Below are 23,414 nucleotides of genomic sequence, written 5' to 3'. Positions count from 1 at the left end.
GAGCTCAGTGTGTCAGTGGTACAGGGAGGAGTCCTCTGAGGTCTGGCCATGGACCTTGATTCCCAAGAGGAAAAACCCAGGGTGGATGGGCTGCAGGGAAGGTCACAGCGGGTCAGAGTTTATCAGAAGGTTGGAACTGCTGCTGGCAGAGACAGTGCTGTCTGGGTGGCAGGCCTCAGGCCCCCTGTCATCATCTCTTCCTGCTGAGAAGCCCATCCTGAGGTTCAGAGCCGTGGATCCTAAACCAGAATTAGTCTGAGGAGAGAGAAAGAAAGGGTTAACCCCCTCCCATAACAGGGCTCTGAGTTCTGGGCTGATCACCCATCCAGACCCTATCGGCCCAGCCCTGGTGGCCGCTAAGGCAGGACTCCCCACCATCTTTCACAAGGGTAGACTGAAGCTCAGAGCAGTTTAGGACTGTGGTCCAGGGGACACAGCAAGTTCACCAAGAGAACCCAGGATCCCCAGTTCCTCGTCATCCTAACAGGACCCCTCATACCCCACCCACTTCCCCAGTAATGGCCACAGGGAGGCCCAGGCTCCTGGGAGGGTATCGTGCTAAGCTTGTTGAACTGGCCAGGACCTTATTGCTGGGGCTCAGGGAGGGAAAGAACCTGCCCCAGCACACAGGCGCGTACCTCTGACAGGGCTCCGGCAGTCCCGGCCGCAGGCGCTGAGGCAGCACCGGCTGCTGCCCGGGCAGTCCGAGTCCTGGCGGCACAGGTGCTGAACGGGGCTGAGGCAGCGCAGGAGGTCCTCGGGGCAGGCGCCCTGCTTTACTGCAACACGGGGCCTGCGTGAGCCCTGTCTGAGCCTCAGCCCCGGGGCTTGGGCTTGGGCTTGGGCTTGGGCTTGGGCTTGGGGCTTGGGCTTGGGGCTCGGGGCTGGGGCTTGGGGCTTGGGCTTGGGGCTCGGGGCTGGGGCTTGGGCTTGGGCTTGGGCAGTGAGCAAGGTGGAGAGGGACACTTACCTGTGACCCTGCGGACACACTGACGGAAGCAACTTTTGTGGCAGCACTTCATCCTCGAGGGACACTGGCTGTCATCCATGCACTGGTCAGGCACTGACAGGAGGCAGGGCCCATCATCTGGTGGACATCCCCCGTGTCTCTCTGTAAGAGAGCCCCCCAGATACTGCAGCCGGAGGCAGGTCAGAGTCTGGAATAAGGGCTGACCTGGGCATCACCAGATCTGAATTCGCCTCCTCTTAGTTCTTGCCTGTCCTTTGGCAGGTTATTATTTGTATTTTTTGGATGGACTTGCTTTATTTATTTTTTTATTAGGTATAAATTTTTTATTGAGGTATAATCGACATAACATTGTGTTAGTTTCAGATGTACAAGTCGATGATTCAATATCGGTGTGTATTGCAAAATGATCACAAGAAGTCCAGTTAGCATCTGCCACCATACATTGTTCAAAAATTGTTTTCTTGTGATGAAGACTTTTAAGATCTACTCTCAGCAACTTTCAAATATGCAATACAATAGTATTAACTATAGTCACCATGCTATACATTACATTCTCACGACTTGTTTATCTTATAACTGGAAGTCTGTACCTTTTCCTCCCCCTTTGCCCATTTCACCCACCCTCCACTGAGCTTCATTATTTAGGTTTTGTTTCTTAGATTCCACATATAAGTGAGATCATATAGTATGTCTTTCTCTGTCTGACGTATTTCACTCAGAACAATGCCCTCAAGGTCCATCCACATCGCAAATGGCTGGCAAAGGTGTGTGTGTGTGCGTATCTTTTACTCCAAGCCTCTGTTTTCTGTCTGTGAAATGAGAAGCTGGACTCCCTCCTTCTGGGCAGGTTGGAGACTCAGATGACATAAAGGGTGGGAGAAAGTGAAAATCAAAACGTCCACCTGCGCTAACAAGGCTGCGCCTGGTCTGGCCTCTGCCCATCTCTCTGGCCTCGCCCCCGCTCTGTGGCTCCTGATCCATTCCAATTCTCTTCTCTGCAGTGCTTGCTTCGGCTCTGCCCGTCACCCGGGGGCCCTTTCCTACATCTCCTGCTTCTCTCACCCCAGATTAACTAGGTCAGCCCCACAGCACCCCACACAGTCCCAGAGGACCTTTGCTTCAGTCTGTGACCCTGCCTCTATTTGTCTGCCTCTCTCACTTGGCCGGCAGCTATGGCAATAGACCCCTCTGCCCGCTCTGCTCACAGTTAAGCTGAAGCACAGTCCTTGACACCAAACACTAGGGGCTCAGTGACTATTTGAAAAAAGGGGTTTCAAAGGGAGATCCAGCATCACAGGTGTGTCAGCTGTTGGCAGCCTGGTACGTTGTCACACAGCCACCGCAGGCCACATCTGTACTGTGCTTGTTGCTGATGCAAGTGGCATTGTTTCAGGGATCTGTATTAACTTGGTCTTTCAGGCAGTCCTCTGAATGGTTCTAGGATGTTCTGTCCTGGAACTTACCTAGCCACTTTTCTTGATAGGATTTTGGGCCATTTCCAGATTTCATGCAAAAGGCTCAAATCAGCACCTTCCTCTGTTTAGAGGGAGGAATCAAGGCCTGAAAGGGGCAGTGACTGCCCAGACCCACACAGACCCTGAGGCCTCATCTCTCGGGGCAGTGGTCCCTCTGACCTGCCCACCTCTCTGCTCTGGCCACCATTGAACCCTGGGGACAGGAACTGGTCCCCAGCCTTCGTTTCAGTCTAGCACCTGAGAAAAGGGTCAAAAGCCACCAGAGGCAGCCTCACCCAGTGCTATGACATTTCCTTGTATCCACTTTCCCCCTCCAGCTGGCTGCATACATAGTAGGCACCTTGCTCACACAGTAAGTGCTCAAAGTCAACTTCAGTTGTGTAATTGTGTTGGCTTAAACTGAATTACTGTCCCCTGCTGGAGAAAGAGCAGCTTAGCCTGTTGGGGAGCCCCCTACCCTGAATAGCCTCTCCTTCCCAGGCTGGGGATACTCTCTGAGGCCCAGCCCTGGCCAGAGGGGCTCAGGCCTCAAGGAGTGGGGCCAAATGGAGCTGCCTAAATTGGGGTGGAGTGGAGTGAGTCAGGGAGAACTTCTGTGAGGGAGGGTCAGGACCTAAGCCTTGAGGAAAGACAGACAGGAAGGGGGGATGAGAACTGGCATTTCAAGTGGGGAGAACTGGGCAGCAACAGTGTGGAGGTGGAAATAAGAGCCTGGAGTGTGCAGGGACAGTGGGAGGGTCTGCTGGCTTACACTCATCTTCATCTGCCTTTCCTAATCTGCCCTCCCAATCCCCGTTCCCCACCCACAGGTATGTCCTCAGAGACAAGGTCACCTACACACACTGACAGCCATGAAGTACCCGAGTCTTCTGGATATGCTGCCTCAGAGAATGAAAGAGTCCTACCCAGTCACAGTTAAATATGCATATTTATGCACACAGACATAGGTACACATACATAGTCAAATATGCAAACACCCTTAGATGTATACACACGATTAGCTATGGGCTTAACCATATACAATGCTGATATTCAACTTTTTTTTTTTAATCCTTCCTCGGGGATATTTTTTTCATTGCTTTTTAGAGAGAGTGAAAGGGAAAGAGAGAGACATTAATGTGAGAGAGACACATCGATTAGTTGCCTCCTGCATGTGCCCCGACCAGGGCCAGGGATTGAGCCTGCAACTGAGGTACATGCCCTTGGCCAGAATTGAACCTGGGACCCTTCAATCTGCGGGCCAGTGCTCTAACCACTGAGCCAAACCAGCTAGGGCATATATTCAACTTTTTTGATCTACAAAAATAGTAATTTCATATAGTCTGACCTATTCATATATATGTATGTGTACGTCCTATAGTTTATATGTATAAGATAGCTATATATGTATAAGCACATATGAACAAATACAGGGTGTCCCAAAAAAATGTATACACACTTTGAATATTTATAAAGGCAGTGTTTATTAAATTATATTTCAATGCCAGGCCAGTGTTGCTCAGTGGTTGATCATTGACCTATGAACCAGGAGGTCACTTCGATTCCTGGTCAGGGCACATGCCCAGGTTTCAGGCTTGATCCCCAGTAGGGGGCTTGCAGGAGGCAGCTGATCAATGACTCTCATCATTGATGTTTCTATCTCTCTCCTTCTCCCTTCCTCTCTCTCTCTAAAATCAATAAAAACATATTTTTTAAAAGTACATTTAACTTTCAAAATGTAATAGAATCTACAGACATTGTGTATACATTTTGGGGGGACACTCTGTATATGTCCATATGAACAAATATACAGGCTTACTGCCATATATACATGCCTATACACATAAATACAGGGGTGGGGAAAAGGTTTACAGTTGTTCATATGGAAAATAATACAATAATTAATAAATAATAATACAATAATAAACTCTGTGTTTCATGTACTCACAACTGCAAACCTACTTTTACCCACCCCGTACGTATACACAGAAATGACACACACTCAGACATGCATTCATGTATATGTAAACATATAGCATATGTATGGGTGTGAGCACAGACATGAACGTGCATGTGCAGTTCTGTGCACAACCGTATGTGCAGAGCTGCAGACGCAGGCCCCTTCACAATACAACAATGCAACCATTGAAAACACTTGTTAGACACTTTCTATCAGGGCCTGTGCCCGGCTCTGTCTGTCAGAGACACCCAGACATATTTGAGTGTGTGTGGAGGGAATCTTATAAACAGACGTGACTGTGCTTCCACAGAAAAGAATCCGAGATGTCCCTTCCCTCAACTCTGCTCCTTTCCTCCACTGTCCGAAATTCTACAGAAAGCTAGGTAGAGATCTCATGGGGAGAATATGGGAAGGCTGGAGATGTGATGAACTGGGGGAGCCCAGCGGGTATTATTCCACTTACTCCTGAGAGAGAGGCATGAGACCCCATTTTATAAGGAGTAGGTTTGGGAGGTGATTCTTCCTGATTCCAAAGACCTGCCCTCAACTGCCGCCTTTGACACTGACTCAGAGGCAGTCTTTCACCTTGGGTAACTGGTTTCCCATTGAGCCTCGGTTTCCTCATCTGCAAAATGAGCATAAAAGTAGTCATGACCTCACAACCTTGCAGTGAGGAGGAATGTGGTGATGGTGCATGAATCATAGCCAGCATGAGGTCTGGCCTTGGAACTTGCCAACACCCTTCCCCCCGCCTGGGGGTTCTGAGCACTCTCCTCCCCAAACCAGCTGGTCCCCAGGGAGAGAGCCCTGCCTCTGAGAAAGGCATAAGTTAGGCTAGAGGGGCCCTGGCCGGTGTGGCTCAGTTGGTTGAGTGTCGACCCATGCACCAAAATGTTGCCGGTTCGATTCCCCCAGGTTGGGGGTTCAATCCCCAGTTAGGGTTTATATAGGAGGCAGCTGATCAATGTTTCTCTCTCTCCTTCCCCATTCCTCTCTCTCTCTAAAAAATCAAAAACATATTAAAAAAAAAAAAGTTAAGCTAGAGGGGGCACAGAGGATGCAGGGAACTGCTCCCCAGGGCCCTGTGGAGGAGGGGACCTGTCCTCATTACTGTCCCCTTCCCGCGGCAGGGCCAGGGCTATGTAAGTCATAGTGTTCCAGCCCCAAAAGGGTGTGGAAGTGGAGGCCCCACCCAGGTGGGGAGGCACCTGTCTAACTACTCCAGCAGCTTGGCCTCCCTTCCCTGGTGACAGGTCAGCCCCAGCCTTTTGTGGGGAGGTGGAGAGAAGAGAAGAAGGGCTAGAGCTTCCTCCCAACAGATCCCAGATCCTAAAATCCACACCCCTACTCAATTCCAAAGCCCCTTCCATAAGTGGGCTGGAGGATGGAGAGGGCCTGAGAAAGGCAGAAACAAGATAGGCAAAGGCCAGACCAGGCACAGGTTTGTTGGCCACAGAGGATGACAGGGAGGGTCATCTCCCAGCCATGTGGACCCACAGATCCATACACCTCCATGGAGATGACCAGAGCAGAGGGGGTTCAAACAGATTTGTCCCCTGACCTGCAGAGGCACAAAGATACACATGTACACAGAGATGGGCATGTGCGCACTCAGAATCCCACACTCAGCTGTGTGTTCAGGCACAGACGAGCACCGAGAAACTGGCAGGAAGACATTCACAGACATAAATGTGGGCAAGCTGGTGGGCACAAAGAAGCAAAAACAAAACATGAGCACTAAGAAGCAGACATCCACAGCACACACACACAGACACACACAGAGTTACCTGCCTCCCCCAAACCCTTATGCTCCCCAGAGAGGTAGAAACCATCTGGTACCTGGAGCAGAGGAGCCTACCCACACTCACCTCCCTTCCTCCTGCCTGAGGCAGCAGGCAGCTGGCTCCCCAAAGCCAGGAGGCCCACCAGGAGGAGGAGACTCCAGGCATTCATGTTTCTGCTGTGGCACCTAATAAGGTCAGGGCCCAGGGGCCCCTAAATTAATACCTGCAGCCCCAGGGAGGCTACAGCAGCTGACTAAGGGAAGGAAGGAGAGGAAGAAGATGGAGTGCAGGTGACTGCTCATCCTGGCCCCACCTCCTGCCCAAGAGCCTCAATGGAAGGGTGCTTGTGCAAGAATTGATGATGGGTGGGGGCAGGACCTGGGTGTTGGGGGCTAGGATCCAGTCCTGCCTGTATTGCTGACTTTGGCTGTGATCTTGAGCAAGCCTTGTCCCTCATTGGGCCTCTCTTTTTCTCATCTGTATAATGCGTGAAGGTTGTTGAGTCAGATACTCCCTTTCCTGGCTCTTGAAGCCCCATCAATGCTTCATGCATTCTGGATGCCCCTCCACCACCTCTGAAAGCAGGGCCAGGACAACATGGTGTTTTTCCTGTTCACTGAGGGCTCAATAAATGTTACCTAAAAAAAGAAGTAAATAAATTTTTTGCCAATGGAAAACAGTCTCATTTTAATTTGCCTTTCTCTGAATATTGGTGAGGGGGAGCATTTCTTCATATGCTTATACAGACCAATTGTATTTCTTCTTTCGTGAATTGCCTCGCTCTGTGCCCATTTTTATTGGAAATGCCTTTATTTTTATTATTGAATTTTAAGAGCTGTTTATATATTAAGGATACTACTAACTTGTCATGCACAAGAAGGAGTATGGTAAAATGGTTAACAGATGTAAGCTGGAGTCAAGCTGACCTGGTTTTGAATACATGTGCCCCCAGGTTCAAGCTCTGTGACTTTGAACAAGTTACTTAACTTTTATAAACCTGTTTGCTCTTCTATAAAATATAAATAATAAAAAATAAAATAGAGATAATATTTATTTTATAGGATCGTTTTGAGAATTGAATGAGATGAGCTTGATAAATGTTTAATTCTATCCTATTTTTTTCCTTGTTTTTACTTTGTACCAAAGTTTTCAATTTGGGGGTAGTTAGATCACTCTTTTGTATTTTCTCCCTTTGTTTTTATGCTGTAAAAAGTCTTTTTGATTCTGATGTCAGATAATTATTTACTATATTTACTTATAATTCTCTTGTGGTTTTCTATTGATTTTTTTTCTTTTACAGAGAGAGGAAGGGAGAGGGAAAGAGAGAGAAACATTGATGGGAGAGTGAAACATCGATGGGCTGCCTTCTGCACTCCTCCTACCAGAGATGCAGTCAATAGCCCGGGCATGTGCCCTGACCTGGAATCGAACCAGCAACCTTTCCGTGCATGGGACAGTGCCCAGCCAACTGAGCCACACCGGCTGCGCTCTCTTGTGATTTTTGAAAAACATGTTAATTCTTTACTCCAGCTGAAATTTATTTGGGCATAGGGTGTGAGAGAGAGAAATGCCTTTTTTCCAAGTTATTAAGTGATTGTCTTAGTATCATTTAGCAGATAATTCAAACTTTTGCCATTGGTTGGGAATCAGAACTTCATCAAAAGCTAAAGTTTTCTGTGTGGCGGGCTGATCCTGAGTTTTCTGTTTTCTTCCTTAGCTGTTTATTTTCCCACTCATACTGCTGGTAATCATTGCAGCGTCACAGTACATTTTAGTGAATGGTGGTATCCTGTTACCCTTCATTAATCTACATTTTCAATCATCCATGCCACAGGTATTTCAGTCTTCCATGTTAACCTTATAATAATTTTTTAAGTTCCAAAAATAAATATTGTTTAAAAAAAATTATCTTAAAAGTTTTCAAAACACTCAAAAGAACAGTAAATACTTCTAGGAAGCCCCATATCCCCCTCACCCAGATTCAACAATTAACATTTCCCCAGCTTAACTGAGATACACCTGACATGTAACACTGGGTAAGCCTGAGGCGTGCAGCGTGCTGACTTGACAGGCGCACGCGTCATGAAACGCTCACCGCAGCAAGTCAGGTAACACTTGCTTCCCTCGCGCGGTTACCATTGCGGCGGTGGTGTCACGGTGAGAGCAGGAAAGATGTACTCTGAGCAGCTTCCAAGGAGGCAGTGGTTATAGTCGCCGTGCTGGACATTAGATCCTGGACCTTATTCATCTTATAACTGAGAGTCTCAACAGCTAACATTTTACAACACTTCCTTCATGTATATTCCCACCCCTTTTTGGCTAAAGTACATTGAAATAAATCCAGTGCGTCTTATATTTTACCCTTAATGCCTCAATATGCACCTCAAAGAAATAAGGATATTTTCTCACATAATCAGCAGGTTGTCGTCATATCTAACAAAACTAGCAGTGTTGCCTTCAACATTATCTAATATTCTCCTCGTATTCTATTTTTCTTATTGTCTCGAAAATGACGTTGTTCAGTTGGCGTGCCCGGGTCAGAGTCTAAACAAGGTGCACACATTGCATTGGTTGTAATGTCTCGCATATTTCTTTTCATCTAAAACATTCCCTCCAGCTCCGACTTCTCTTCTTTCCCTTCCTCCCCCTCCTCCTTCATGCTATTTACTTGTTGAAGAAAAAGATGAATTGCTTTCTACAATGTTCCACATCACTTCCCTGTGATGTCTTTCAACTTCCTTCTCCATTAGCTCTAGAGGCTCGGTGAGGTTCAAGTTCAACTGTCTTGGCACAAACACTTTACCGGTGTGCCTTCTTCTTGCATCACCTCAGTAGGAACATGGGTTTCGCCCACCCACTTTCAGTGTGGTGAAGATGAATGTGTTTTAGGTGGTGCCCCCTGGTGCCCCCATTGTGAAGTTGTGCTTTCCTACTTATAAACAGCAACTAAACTGTGGGGTGATGAGCTGGCACCCTATAAATAGCTGGTCCCAAACTTCCACCTAATGATTTATTTTTTTTTTTTAAATAAAATGTCTCCCATTTTCTCCCTTTTTGCCCCACTCCACCCAACCTCTGCCCCAGCCCAGGCCTTCCCTGGACTATTGTCTGTGTCCATGGGTTATGCATATATGCACATATGTTCTTTGGTTAATCTCTTCCTGCCCCCTCCCACCCGCCTGATGATTTTTGAAGCCATGGATGATCATTGCCTGAAACAGTGATTTCATGGGGGCACACAAAACCCACCAGGTGTTGATTTTTATTATATTTAGGTGCAAATTATGTTGGCCAAGAGGGACACTTTTACCTTGTGGAAGTTTCCTGTTTTGGGAATCTTTAAAAAGTTATTTTTTATTATGGAAAATAAAACTTGAGGCTATTACATATAAAACAGTCAGGGAGCTGACTCTCTTATCTACCTTCTCTCCCCCTTGTCCGATTTGATCACAGTTTTGCTGTTTCTACATTTTCACAGCAGATCATATTTACATGCTATTTGTTCCACTTTTGCTTTGGAGGTAGTTCTACGATCAGAATGTTCAGTGCTCAACAGAAGTCATTTTGCTAATTTCCAAAAACGTTTCTTTCTTTCTTTCTTTCTTTCTTTCTTTCTTTCTTTCTTTCTTTCTTTCTTTCTTTCTTTCTTTCTTTCTTTCTTTCTTTCTTTCTTTCTTTCTTTCTTTCTTTCTTTCTGGGTTTTTGTTGTTGTTGTTGTTGTTGTTTTTGCATGACAAGGAGTCTTTACTTTAAGATGATTATGAATCAGTACACAAAGTAATAACATGTAACAAGTTCTTGAATTCTATCACCTAGTAATTTTGATTAAGAGATCCTACAAGCAGCCCAAGCAATTATATTCATTGTCCTAACCCTTAGCCAGAAAGGACTGTTGTAAGCTGGCTGCTGCTTTACACAGGTTACAAATAACTATTTACTACTTTTTCTAGATAAAGCCCCTGACCTTCAAGATAGCTTTAGGGGGGAATTTTTTTCTAATCTCTTTCTTTAAAAATTGTTTTTTTACTGTATCTGAGAAAGAAAGTCCATATTGGGATACATGTGTGTGTGTGTGTGTGTTGCTTAAGCTAAAAGGCATAGAAAAACAGTGTATACTCATTAAATTTCTAAGAAATATGACATAAAAGGATGAAATCTTTGGATAAGCTCTAAGTTTGTACAGAGAAACTAGATTTGCTATTCTCTGAAAGTAAAAGGACCTACTATGTAATAGAAATAACGTAGTACCTTTCCAGAAGAATATAACACTGGCTTTGCAAAAGCTCCGTATTTGGTGGAAGCATCTGAAAAGCGAATCCATGAACCAGGCACTTATTCCTTCTTCCCCTCTCCATTTATTCAGTAGTTTACATGGACTTCTGGCCGGATGTCACAGACAAAGGCCAAGAGGTTAGCCAGGACATCATCCCTGTTCTTCGGGAAGTAGGTCTGGAGGATGGTCACCTTCTCCTGGGTGTCCTTCACTTCAGTGCTGCAGTTGCCTGGGGATCCCAGAGCCTCAGCTTCCTTGGCCTTGAAATCTTCTCCCTCTGCAGGTAGTGCTGTGCAATTTCAGCCTGAGCCTCTTTGGCCTGCTTTAGCCTCAGGTTATTTTGCTTGCAGACCTCCGACACCTTTTCCGCAAACTTTTCTTGGTTGGATCAATTCTGTCTGTTAATAGTATAGTGTGTATTCCTTCATACCTTTCCTCTTTTTCATCCATAAATGTAGGGATAGATGGGAGTTTTATATGTTTCTACTGAAATATTATCAAAACACAGATACCACTCTCCAAGGACATTGCTTTTTTCTGCTATTTCATGGACATTTCCAGAAGTCAGCAAACAGAGATCCAGTGATAGTTGTTCTTTTTCTAAGATATTTATAAATATAATAGGATCACGTCAGACATGATGAGTTTTTTGGTGAAGCAATATTTCTTTACTTCTTTTTCTTTGCCTTCTCCATCCTATCCTACCTCTTTATCTTTCCCTCCATCAACCACTCAGGAACCTACATTGCTATTCTGATGTGAACCTTTCTTAATATAACCATAGCTATGTCTATGTAATACAACCATGTTAAAAACATACTCTTACTATGTGCAAGCATCTGGTTTTGGACCCTCTATCCTGTTTCATTTGCATACTTACCTATCATTGTTCTAATACCACTTTATTGTAATTACTACAGCTTTAAAATAAACCTTAAGATCTGCTATATTAAAGTCCTATTAAATTGTTCTTATAATCCATGGACATGGTATACCTTTCTAATCGGGAGTGTTAAAAAAATGTCTCTTACTAAAGTTTTATAATTTTCCCTGTAGTGTTCCTGTACAGAATTTATTAAATTTATTTATAATCTCCTCATGTTTTTATGTGATTATTAAAATTTCATTTACTGATGTGTGTTTTTGCTGTATTTGTATATATTCTCTTTGTATGCATCTGTCATGATAAATGAGTTTCCTCATTTTTATTTACCACTTTTTGGCTTTTAATACATATATAAGTATGCCTAGACAATCTATTACTTAGTTTTCCTTAGTTTTGAGCCTTATAACAAGCATATAATTCTAAATATTTTGGGGGGGGGGGATTTGCATTTTTTATTCAACATTGCTTTCATTGAAATCACATTGTAACTATATTTATATTTAAAAATTATATTTATAAATATAGTTATATATAAATATTAAATGGCCATTCTTTTTATATTTATGTAATATTTCATTGTATTAATATGCCATAACATGTATAGCCATTAATTTTTTTGTTGGTCACATGGGCTGTTTCCAGTATTTTGTTATTAGAAACAACCCTTGTGTGGACATTCTTGTGCATGTTTCCTGGTGAACATGTGAAAATATTTATCTTAGGTGTATACTTAGGTGTGTAATTGCTGGATCATACATTTTGCATATGTTCAATTTTAATAGCCGATGCCAACCCGACTTTCAAATAGGTTGCACCTGTTTGACTCTCATCAGTAATGAATGAGAATTTCTTTTCTCCAAAAATCAATAAGAAAAAAAGATGGAGAACCCATTAAAAGTGGGCAAGAGCCCGGCTGGGCGTGGCTCAGCAGTTGAGCATCGACCTAGGATCCAGGAGATCCGGATTCAATTCCCAGTCAGGGCACATGCCCGGGTTGCAGACTGCAGCCGATCAATGACTCTCTCCATCATTGATGTTTCTATCTCTCTCTTTCTCTCCCTCTCCCTTCCTCTCTCTGAAATCAATAAAGATATATTTTTTTTGAAAATGTGCAAGATACTTGAATAGGCTAATTAACAGGAAATTCAGGAAAGTGGTTACCTCTGGGAAGGAGAAGGAGGGAAGCAATTAGGGAGGAAGGACAATTGGGTAGGATAATATACAGGAAACATTCTCCTCCAGTACCTGGCAGTAGGTATAGACTGCCCATTTTAATGCTATTCTTTAAAGAATATAGTTTGTCCTACACATTTTTGTTTGTATGATTTATTTTGCAGTGACTTTTTTTTTTTTTTAAGTAGCCAGCAGACTCCAACATTCTGACCTCTGTTTATATCTCCTTAATGTGTTGGCATTGGTGGTCTGAGTCCAAAAAGACAAAGAATGGGGAGTTAGTCAGCTGGTTTACTATCCAGTAATTAGTCTTCTTTCTTCTCTGCCTCAATCAAGCTGAACTCAGTCACTTCCACACTTCAGGTTGTCCCCGGTAACACCCAGCTTCTGGGTATTCATTTCTATTACTCTCAACTTTGGTAGCTATGACAAAATACCAACTCAGACTAGCTTAGGCAGAATGCTAGTTTACTGGGTCATAACCCAACTGTGGGAAGAGTATGGCATGAGCTGCTCTTAAGGGAAAGGGGAGTGAAGTTGGGCTGTGCTTCCCGAATCTTCTCTCGCCACTTTTTCTCTGCTTCTATCAGTGATTAATTAGGTTCATTTTTCTCACACAGTTGAACTCCTCCCAGGCTGGATCCAGAGTTTCTGGAGTTCCCAGGCTCATATCTAGAATCTCACCCAAAGGAGGGCCTTCCCTCTTCCCCTTTGTGTCCATTCAGATAAAGAACTTCAATAGATCTGAACTTCAGTCGAGCCACACAAACACATACCCTTCCTTTCACGATTAGCAGTCCCCATTAGACTCTTAAGTTGCTGATACAAAGACACAGAGTACTTCAGAAGAAACAGGGTGTTTTCTAAGAAGGAGGAAAGCACTATCGACCCCCACCTTATAGATGATTCCTGTTTTCTTCCTGTTGCTTTTCTGGGTGTTTTCTTCTTCTTGTGATTTCCAGGGCATCATCCCCTTCCAGATCTAGACTTTCACCTTCCCTATTGCTTTTTTGGTGCATCTCAGAGACTACCTGTGAAATGGCAAAGTGCAGTGATTAGCCATTAGACTTTTAAGGCAAATTTGCCTTTGGGAGGGGCTAGGGAGAATGAAAGAGAAGCCCAGCTTGTTGCTGGGAGAAGTAAACTCTTAAGGTAGGTCGAGGTGGGGCTCACAGGATCAGGGAACACCCTGGTTCTGAAATCAGAACACAGGACCACTGACTTGCTGAGTGACCTTGGGTGATTTCTGTCTTTTCTCTGGGCCTCGTATCCTTTCTAAATGTAAAGAATTTGGTCATGATAGTGTCTCAGGGCCAGCAGCCTTGCCTCTCCGTGAGAAAGTAGGACAGCTCTTGGCACTATCATAGGTGATGTAACACAGTGTCTGCCATTTCCCTCTGTGAATAGTCTTTGGGGAAAGCCCCAAGGTACCTCCCAGGCTGGGGGTGGTTAGTTCCTGGTAGAAACAAAAATGTAGGTCTTGTCCTTTGTAAAACCACAGACCCACCCTTGGCGCCAGGCCAAGCTGCAGCTACATAAATTAGGTTTGGCCTCAGCCCTTAGCCACACACCCTTCTGACAACATGAGGACCAGCAGCTTCTTGGTTCTGGCAGTTTTGCTTGTCCTGGGGACCCTGGCAGTACAGGCAGCTGTCAGTGGAGGTGAGTGGACGAGTGGCCCAGCTGGGGCTGGGTTGGGTTGAGGAGAGGCTGTCAGGGGCAACCTAGGTGCTAACAGGGAGCATTTCTGGAGCAATAGGCAGAGCTCGAGCCCATATTCTTGCCTGTGGTCACTTCCATTGAATCCAGAAAGAGTAGGAGGTTGCCCAGCAGACCCCACTTGCTTTTCACCCCAGGACTGAGAGAAGAGGACTGTTTGTGGAAGAAGTGTTGTCATGTTGCCTTGGCCTCAGACGCTGAGACTTCTGCAGAGTGGAATGAGGAGTCCCAGGAATCTGGGCCCTGGGTGTGGGGTCTGTCCCCTGCCTGTCTACCCCGTAAGAGCACCTGAGACTAATCAGTCCTCTAAGAGGAGGTTAAAAACCAACAGGGCCTCAGAAAGCGTGTAATTTGAGGAGCACCATTTTACTAGGGACATGGAGACCTAGAGAGGAGGGAGGAACTGTCGAGGCAATCTCCCGAGCCAAGAGGATCTCAGGTCTCCTGGCATGTGTCTTAGGGCTCTTCTTCCCTCCCCTAAGCTTCCTCAGAAGTGACTATGTGTCCTTCTCACTTCTGGGAGTCACTCAGATCTGGCATCTCCTCCTGAGCACCAGGACTTGGAATGGATGGATGGCAAATGAAAGGACACCTGAGGCAACCGTGGTCCTGTAGACCCTCCCCCCAAAACTCAGGGGATAGCCTTCCAAGAGCACAGACCCGAGTTAGCCTTGGTGAGCCTCTCCCATCTCAGGTCATAATTTGGGGGACACAAGTGAGCAGTGACAGGACAGAGAAGGAAGACAAGATAGCTGAAACAGGGACACGGGGTCTAACTGTGGGTACATTTCTTCTTTCAACAGTTCCTTATACAGGTCAAGGAGTTGGCAAAGGTCATGTTCCGGACAAAGATGTAGTTAAAGGTCAACATCCAGTCAAAAGGCCTGGTCAAGTCCAAACTCCACAGAGAGGTCACACTAAGCCTGGAGTCTGCCCCAGGGTTCTCATGAGATGCGCCATGCTGAACCCCCCTAACGCCTGTCTGAGGGACTCTGAGTGCCACGGGGCTAAGAAGTGCTGTATGGGCTCTTGCGGACGGGCCTGTCTGAATCCGCAGTGAGGTAAGGACTGAACGGAGGAAGGGGCAACGCCTGAGGGCACAGAGAAACTGAGCGGTGGGGAATGATCCTCAGTTGGTGAGAGGGATGATATTGGGAGGGGACCGGGAGACTGGGGTCTCAGAGGCTGTAACTGGGGTCCTGAGAGGGGTGACCTGTGGACTTGATGCTCTCTCTCACTGCCTCTGAGAGCTCTGACCTGCTAAGTCACATCTCTGGTTCTCCTCTCTCCTGCCAGGTGGAGCCTGTCCTTGCCGCACCTGTGAAGGCCCCGGGGCTGCAGTCCCAGGTCTCTTGGCATTTGAACCCCTTTCCCACATGCTTCATTCTTCCCCTCTTCAAAGATGCCCAGGCCCGGGCTGCTTCTCTCATTGACTCTAATAAAGTCTGCTTTCTGCTCCATGTGTTTGGCTCCTGTGTCTTCTGTGCTCCTGGAAGCTCCTGGAGGTGGCTGTGGAGTTGGGACTCCTTCTCCCCCGTGAGGGTGGGAGTGAGAGGGCTCCATGGGAGCTGTTCCTGGTGTGAAGGAGAGCAGGGGGCAGGAGCAAGGGGCCCATTTCCAGGGCTTAACATTAGAAATCCAGTGAACAACCCAAGAACTGCAGGCTCCCAAGCACCAGGAAATGGAAATCCGGAAATTTCACTTGTTGGTGCCTGAGATGCCTCCATTAACATATAATTCCTTTGGGTTAAGCAATATCCTGTCCCAACTGTCTATTTTAAGATGTGAATGAGGAGACAAGACACACCAAGTCCTTGTCCCTTTAGCAGGAAAGTTGAATAGTGGTCTCTGGAGACATAAAGTGGGGGCAGGGCAGGCTGGAGTAGTGACGAGAGTGGAGGCTATATGTTGGGCAAACTTGAATGACCTCATGGCTCTGCTGTTGGCCCCACTGCCCCCACTGCCCTGGGTGCTTTGAACCACTCAGTGGAGATCTAAAGTGCCAGGCGGGAATATTGGATTTGCTGAGCATCTTAGTGCAGCCCTGGGTATCGGGTGAAGGAAGACCCTCTGATCTGTCCAGTTTCTGCAGTGGGAGGCCAGCTCTCATATATCAACTCAAATAGGAAAGTGTCAAAACATAAGAAGGAAATCCCACAATAAACATACCAATATCCCCTACATTGTGGATTTTCATAGAATTCCAAACTCCAGTTGGAAATGGAATGGCACGAATGTTGCCACCTCCGAAAGAGAAGGCCACACTCCCCAGTCACCGTGGAAACGTCCTTAGGAAAGTGCCTTCTCATACCAAGCTAGACAACAAGACACCTCTTCTGCCTTCTCCATCAGCAGTAATTTATTTCACAAGGTCACTTTTGATGAACTTCAGTTACTTTTCTGCCCCTATTTTAATCACAGGTTACATTGCCAGCTTTTTCACACTAGACAGTACTATGTCTTCCCTTTCTGCAGCTTGATGTTTTCATGGAGACACTAATTCATCCATAATACCTGTCCCATAATCTTTCACTCCTAAATCACAATAGAGCACACCACTACTGCCTCTGGGCAAATTGATGTCCCATCCTGTCCACCCAGCATTGCCATAGCCTTGGACATCACTTCCACGCCTCTTCCTGGAAGTGAGATGCTGTAGCCATTGGCTGCTGGAACAAATTCTAACTCAACCCCTCCTCTGTGTCTGCTTCTTACCATCACTAGTCCTCATGTCCCTGACAGAGCCTTGCATGTGTCGTCTGAACCAGTACACATGCGCATGGGGTGGCTGCAGAGAAGGCAGGGAGAGCAGACTTCTGGACCTTCCAGCTTCTGTGGGGGACATGGGCTCAGCCTACCACCCCGGAGACTGACATGGTGGATATGCTCTAATAATAGGATGGCGTTTGTATGCATAGAAGTCAAGAAATGAACGTTGGCCGTGGCGAGTGTGGCTCAGTTGGCTCAGCATCATCCCATGCACCGAAAGGTCTCTGGTTCAATTCCCGGTCAGGCCACATACCCAGACTGTGGTTCAACCCCTGGCCAGGGTGTACACGAGAGGCAACCGATCAATGTTTCTCTCTCTCTCTCTCTACCCCCCTCCTCTCTCTCTAAAAATCAATTTAAAAAACATATTTTTTAAAAAGTTGTCAAAACCAGTCTCATGCCCACTGTGAGCACAGGGCAACTGCTTGCACGCTCCCTCCATTTTGTGCTCTAGCTCCAGCTTCTGGCCTCTAGTTTAACCAACAATAAAAAGGAAGGAGATTGGAGCCGGTGAGGCTTCCAAGGCCTCGTGGTTGATATTCACTAAAACACCTACTGCTTCATAAAAGGTGTTTTCAACTCTGCATGAAGTGGAGGGGAGAGAGCAAGAATGATGGGGAAGATGAGAAGCTCTGGGGCTGCACAATATTAGGGAAATGACCCCGAGCTGCTGGCTGTAGCGCCCAGGTGGCACCACAGTCTCAGGGTCTAGGGCTAACTGGGAACAGCTCGCTATCCGGCTCCTCCCAGAGACGCAGCGCCCCCCGCAGAGGGGGCTTTGCTGAGCTGTAACCCTGATGTTCATCTGCAGGCTCTGCTCTGTGTGCCCCTGGAGGGTTGAGGAGCCAAAGTCACTGATAATTTTTGGATATTCTTTGGCCACTTCTGAGGCTCTTCTTAACCAGAACCTCCTCAGATAAGGAGGCTCTGTTCTAGCCAGCCATGTGTGTCTGCCCCCAGGAGTCCAGCTTGACATGGGTCAGGCTGACACCACGTGCTTCTCAGCTTGTCCCAGGTGCTTGAGCCACAACCTTCCACAGAATTTGGAATTGCAAGTCCCCTTTGACACAATCCAGACAAACACCTTCATCTTGCAGATGGGGAAACTGAAGCCTAGGGGCGCCATCAAAGTTCACACCAGGCGTCAAGGGCAGAGCTGAGGCCGGGGACTGCCTGTCCGATGTGCCTGCTCTCTTTCTGCAGGATGTTGACTAGGAGCCTTGACAAAAAGACTTGTTGATCTAGTTGCTTTACCTGAACCAGAAATCAAGTTCACAGCAGGAATTCCAGGAAAACAGAAGGGACTCAAGCCAAAGTGGAGAATGAAAGATAATGTAATTCAGGGAGAAGATAAGATCAGCTATCAACGGATGCGCCCCAAAAGGTCAAGTGTTCTGCATCATTTTGGTCTCCTGTCAATGACCCTTCTGTTCTTCTCTTGCCGATTTACTCACCAGGCAGAGACCTTTGCTTAGACTCTTGGAGTCTTTCTCAAACTAGCTCTCATATGCACCCCAATTAAGAGACCAGGCCACTCATTTTATAGTAAGAGGCACGTACATAGCACTGGGCACACATGCGTGTGGCCTTCTGGATTCCCACTAATAAGAAAGAGATTTTCAAAACCTCCTAGACATCCCACTCCCTCCTCCTTTTTTGATGTTTTTTTTTAAATGTAATGTGCCAAACTTTTTAATTGAAGTTTTAGAGATAGAGGAAGAGAGAGGGAGAGCGAGAGAGAGAAACATTGATTGGTTGCCTCTCATATGCACCCCAATTGGGGATCAAACCTGCAACCTGGGTATGTGCCCTGACTGGGAATCAAACCCATGAGCTTTTGGTGTATAGGATGAAGCTCCAACCAACTGAGCCACACCGCCCAGGGTTCCTTTCATGTTTTTTGGGTCAGCTTTGTATTAGCTCCAATTGGTCTCACTGTCTGAAGTCACTGCGATGTCAAAAAATTGACCTAAGGATAGAATGGACCACAGAGAGCAAGCTCTGAGTTGGGTGAGATAAATACATGCCCTGAGAATGGAGCTTTTTATGAAGCTATCAGACAGGTCAAATAGTGACAGTTTTCTGGAGATGGAGCTTTGGAGTAGCATCAAATCCATTCTCCCCTTCAGTGGTGGCTGGGCTGCCGGTTTTCAGAGCTGGTTGTCATGGGCTGTAGGACAAGCCTGCTGGCTTCAAGGCCACCACACAGCTAGGAAGAATGGGATGGGAGCAGAGCAAGCCAAGCTTTCTCTTCTCCCGAGATTCACCTGTTTTTCTTGAATAAACACTCCATGGATTGCTGCAAGCCTTTAGTAAAGTTCTCGGCTTCTGAAAAGGTTGATTTTGACAATATTTGTTAGTGTTCTAATGGCTTTCTGAAAGTGCTTACCTCTGTAGTAGGGTTTTTGTAGGGGCTTGCTATCAAATTAAAGTGAACTTCTAATCCTGTACCATCCTATTCTTCTATCATTAATATATTAATAGATTAATTGGTTAATCTGTTAGTTGATTAATTGGTTAATCTATTAGTTGATTTTTCACATATTTAATACTGATATGGAAATGATCATATGATTTTTCCCTTTATCTATTAATGGGGACTAGCCCATTGACTTACTTTTGAATGTTAAACCAACTATCCATTGTTGAAATAATGCCCCCCTTGTTTATGATGTATCATCACTCTCATATTGACAATATTCATTGGCTAATTTTTGTTTAGGATTTTTGCCTCATTTTTCTAGCAAAATTGGCATATAGTTTTCTTTGCATGCAATATCCTTGTCATGTTTTGGTATCAAAGTTGCAATATCAAAGTTCTTTGAAAACAGAATGGTCACAAGTGGGTTGTGGGACTGCAAACAAACATCTTGTGAATAGAAGTGCAGGCACAGTAAGTAATTAGCTTGTTAAAAAAATTGGAAAGGATTTTTTTCTAAATATGAACTGAAATGCACAGAGAACAGGCCAAACTAGAGCTAGAAGAGAGCAATGTAGATTCACAGTGGAAAAACACCAGGAGGCAGCTACGGTTGCACTAGAAAGAAACAAGAGGAACCTCACACCTGTCAGAATGGCTATTATGAAAAAAATGAACACACAACAAGTATTGGTGAAGATGTGACAAAAAGGGAGCCATTGTGTGCTGCTGGCAGGATTGTAAATTGGTGCAGCCACCAGAGAAAACAGTATGGAGGTTCTTCAAAACAATGAAAATAGAACCACCAAATGATCCAGCAATTCTACTTCTGGGTATTTCTCCAAAGAAAATAAAGACATTAATTCAAAAAGATATATGTACTCCTAGGTTCACTGAAGCATTATTTATAATAGCCAAGATATGGAAGCAGCCTAGGGGTCCATCGACAGATGAATGGATAAAGAAGATGTGATACACATATATATGAATATTACTCAGCCATGAAAAAGTGAAATTTAAACAAACAAAACAGAACCAGGTGCATAGAGACAGAGAACAAAGTAATGGTCACCGGGGGGGGGGGGGGGGGGGGGGTGGAAAGATGAAAAGGAGTAAGAGGTACAAAGTTCCAGTCATAAATAAATAATTCTCAGCATAGGAAATATAGTCAATAACATTGTAATAATATGCACGGTGACAGGTGCACTCCAGACCTGTCACGGTGATCCCTTCATAAGGCGTACCAATGTCTAATCACTTTGTTGTACACCTGACAATAATATAATATTGTATGTCAGCTATACTTTTAATTAAAATGAAAGAAAAAAAGAGGAGGGGAGGGGAGGGGAGGGGAGGGGAGGGGAGGGGAGGGGAGGGGAGGGGAGGAGAGGGGAGGAGAGGGGAGGGGAGGAGAGGGGAGGAGAGGAGGAGTTGGTGGATAGAGCTGCTGCTCCAGACAGCCATCGTTTTCTCGGCATCTCTCTGCCTCCCACACCTGGTACCAATGGCCCTATGTGCATCCATAAATATGGCTTTACCATGACTTCAGATAGATATGTCCTTTGCCACCAAGCAAGTAGGAGCAACACACCCTTTTACAGGAGCACAGAGAGAGCTGAGGATGTCATTTAGCCTGGGGTTCACATTCCAAAATGACTTCTTTAGACTTTTGATCTTAAAAACAAATGAAGTCTATACAAAGTCATGGAGACCTAAAGACAGGAGTTAAAGCAGAAAATATTCATCACACAACTTGAACTGACGTCTCTGCAGGTTACAATATATTCCCAGACTTGGTTATCTGATCTCCAATTCTCCATATTCTGAAAATTATCCTAGTAATAGGTCATTATCTTGCCTTGTCTTGGTGCCTGTGTGTGTTTCAAGCTTTCTTTCATTCAAAGTAAACTCTTCAGATGTACCCATTTCTGACATCTGTTGGGAGAGGTATGGTTTAAATCGTTCTGGATACATAGTGAGGAGCGGGGAATGTCAGATCTGAGGAATGCCTCAAACTCCGCTGCCTAAAGCAAGAATACTGAAGGGCCGGGCCGGCCGGGCCCTCCCTGGAAAAGAGGACGCTCCGTGGGCTCTCATTCTTATGCCCCAGAGCTTATTGCAGCGCCGCTTCCTGGGGGGCGAAAGGAACAGCTGACACCAGCGAAGGCCGAATCGGGGCCCTTCTGACCTTAGCCTGGGGGCTGCAGCGCCCCCTGCAGGCGGGCCCTGCCTCGGCCGATATAAGCGGGGGGCGCCCGGCCTCCGCACACGCTCCCATGCCGCGGGGCGGCCTCCCGGCGCTGGCCGCGCTCGCCCTGCTCCTCTGCCTGCGCGGGGCACAGCCTGGGAGGAGGGGCACGGGTGAGTGTGGGGTGCGGCGGGCCTGTGCGTGGTCGGGACGGGGTCATGTGCCCAGAGGAATCCGTGGGACAAGCTGGGGCTGATGCCCCCAAGGACGCACAGGTGCCCCAGCTCGCCCCGTGGTCTGGTCCCTCAGGGGTGGAGAAAGCGGGGTACTGCCCGGAGTTCGCCCAGCGGTGCCCGTTCACCATGCTGCCTGCCTGCCGGCGCGACAAGGGCTGCAAGGAGAACAAGAAGTGCTGTTTCTACAACTGCAGACACCAGTGCGTGGAGCCGTGGCTGACTCTGTCCTGAGGTAGGAGGCCCCGCGTCTGTCACTCGGCTTGGCGCGGAACCGCCCCCCGAGAACCAGGTGTCCCCGGGGCGCTGAGAACGGCCAGTGCCCTCGGAAGTCATCGCAGCTTTTAAACTAGGATCCGCCCTGACAATTTCGCTTCAAGGACAGTCAAGAGACCTCTTTATCTCTAAGCTCCTCAACTGTTACTGAAGTTTCATTATAACTAATTTTAATTGGTTTTTTTTCTTCCAGTTTATAAGAATGAATCACTTTCGCCTTCACATTTAAATTGTGGGTAAAGGATACGTACGATTATATCAGTCCTTAGGATGGCCTGCCTGGAGTTCCTGATCCCCAGGCCCCGACTCAGTGCTCGCGGGAGGAGAGCGCTCAGCAGGGTTCAGGCCACAGCGGCCTTGGGACCCAGCCAAGGTCCTCCGCACAGTTTGCACCGTCCCATATCTCTGACTCTGTCTTCTCTTCCCAGGTAGACACCCCTTCTTAACCAGGCCTGAGAAGACACTGGTAGTACAGGCTCAGACTTGGAGCCAATTCTTCCATGTTCCCCTCACTTCCTTTTATTGGTTCAATGCTTTTTAATATGAAAATAACACAAAGAAATAAAGTGTTATATATTTAAAACGATTGTCCGTGAAAATGTATGACTGCTGGATTTCTCTGTCTCCTACCTTTGGGGTTTGTAAGGGATGGGGGTACTGTTTCCCATGTAGTTTTGATCAATTCCTGCACTTCTGTTTTTCTGATATGTTCTTTTCTTTCAGGTCTTCTCACACTCGATTCCCTGTTGGTTAGATTCTGAAATCTGACCTTGGGCCCTGGGGCATTTTGAGTCATATTTTCTGTGTTTGGGTCCCACAAAAGGTGTATACAGTATTCTGAGATGAAAGAGCAAGGCTTTTTGCTACATTATTCTTTGATACTGGCCTGTAGAGAAACAGAATAAACTAGGTCTGAAGCAGAGAGGAGAGACCCTGCAGCAAGAGAGAGATGGGCCTGAAGATAACTAACCCTAGCGTTCCCCAGTAGCCATGGTCCCTGCTTTCTCCTGGGCACACGGCTGGACTGAATTTCCCAGCTTCCTTTTCAGTTGATATATGAGCTTCCTTGCAGCTGTATGACTGGGTTCTGATTAATGATATCAGAGTGGGAGTGACCCATCCAAATTCTGGACCTAGCCCATAAACTCCTCTCTCACTATCTGCCCATGCATGGAGAGCACTTCGAGGACCTAGAGGAAGGTGCAGATGGAAGGAGCCTGGGATCCTGAATTTCTGTGGATCACAGCCTCTCCACCCCACTTGCTTGGGACTATGACATGAGCAAGAAATAAATTGTTATGGTGTTAAGC

General features: G+C 46.3%; 2 protein-coding genes and 1 pseudogene across 3 annotated transcripts; 1 reads left to right on the top strand and 2 right to left on the bottom strand.

The window, feature by feature from the left end:
* Positions 1 to 102: 102 nt before the first annotated feature.
* Positions 103 to 6,337, bottom strand: WFDC5 (WAP four-disulfide core domain 5; the record flags this gene model as incomplete). The annotated part of the gene is made up of 4 exons (XM_081148315.1): positions 103 to 239; positions 639 to 779; positions 971 to 1,111; positions 6,253 to 6,337. 4 exons carry the CDS (start codon positions 6,335 to 6,337, stop codon positions 103 to 105), a joined length of 504 nt encoding a protein of 167 aa, XP_081004441.1.
* A 4,190-nt stretch (positions 6,338 to 10,527) lies between these two features.
* On the bottom strand, positions 10,528 to 11,328 carry LOC308562317 (V-type proton ATPase subunit G 1 pseudogene; annotated as a pseudogene). The gene is made up of 2 exons: positions 11,322 to 11,328; positions 10,528 to 10,819 (listed from the first exon to the last, which is right to left on the bottom strand). The product of its transcript is annotated as a V-type proton ATPase subunit G 1 pseudogene (transcript).
* A 2,743-nt stretch (positions 11,329 to 14,071) lies between these two features.
* PI3 (peptidase inhibitor 3) lies at positions 14,072 to 15,678 on the top strand. Its single transcript, XM_081149068.1, has 3 exons — positions 14,072 to 14,162; positions 15,023 to 15,280; positions 15,516 to 15,678. Exons 1-2 carry the CDS (start codon positions 14,084 to 14,086, stop codon positions 15,277 to 15,279), a joined length of 336 nt encoding a protein of 111 aa, XP_081005194.1. The 5' UTR covers positions 14,072 to 14,083; the 3' UTR covers position 15,280; positions 15,516 to 15,678.
* Positions 15,679 to 23,414: the final 7,736 nt, after the last annotated feature.

This window comes from Miniopterus schreibersii (genome assembly GCF_964146895.1).
Source record: "Miniopterus schreibersii genome assembly, chromosome: 10".
Taxonomy (NCBI): Eukaryota; Metazoa; Chordata; class Mammalia; order Chiroptera; family Miniopteridae; genus Miniopterus; species Miniopterus schreibersii.
Note: the sequence above shows the minus strand (reverse complement) of the source record. Positions and strands in the feature narration are given on the sequence as shown.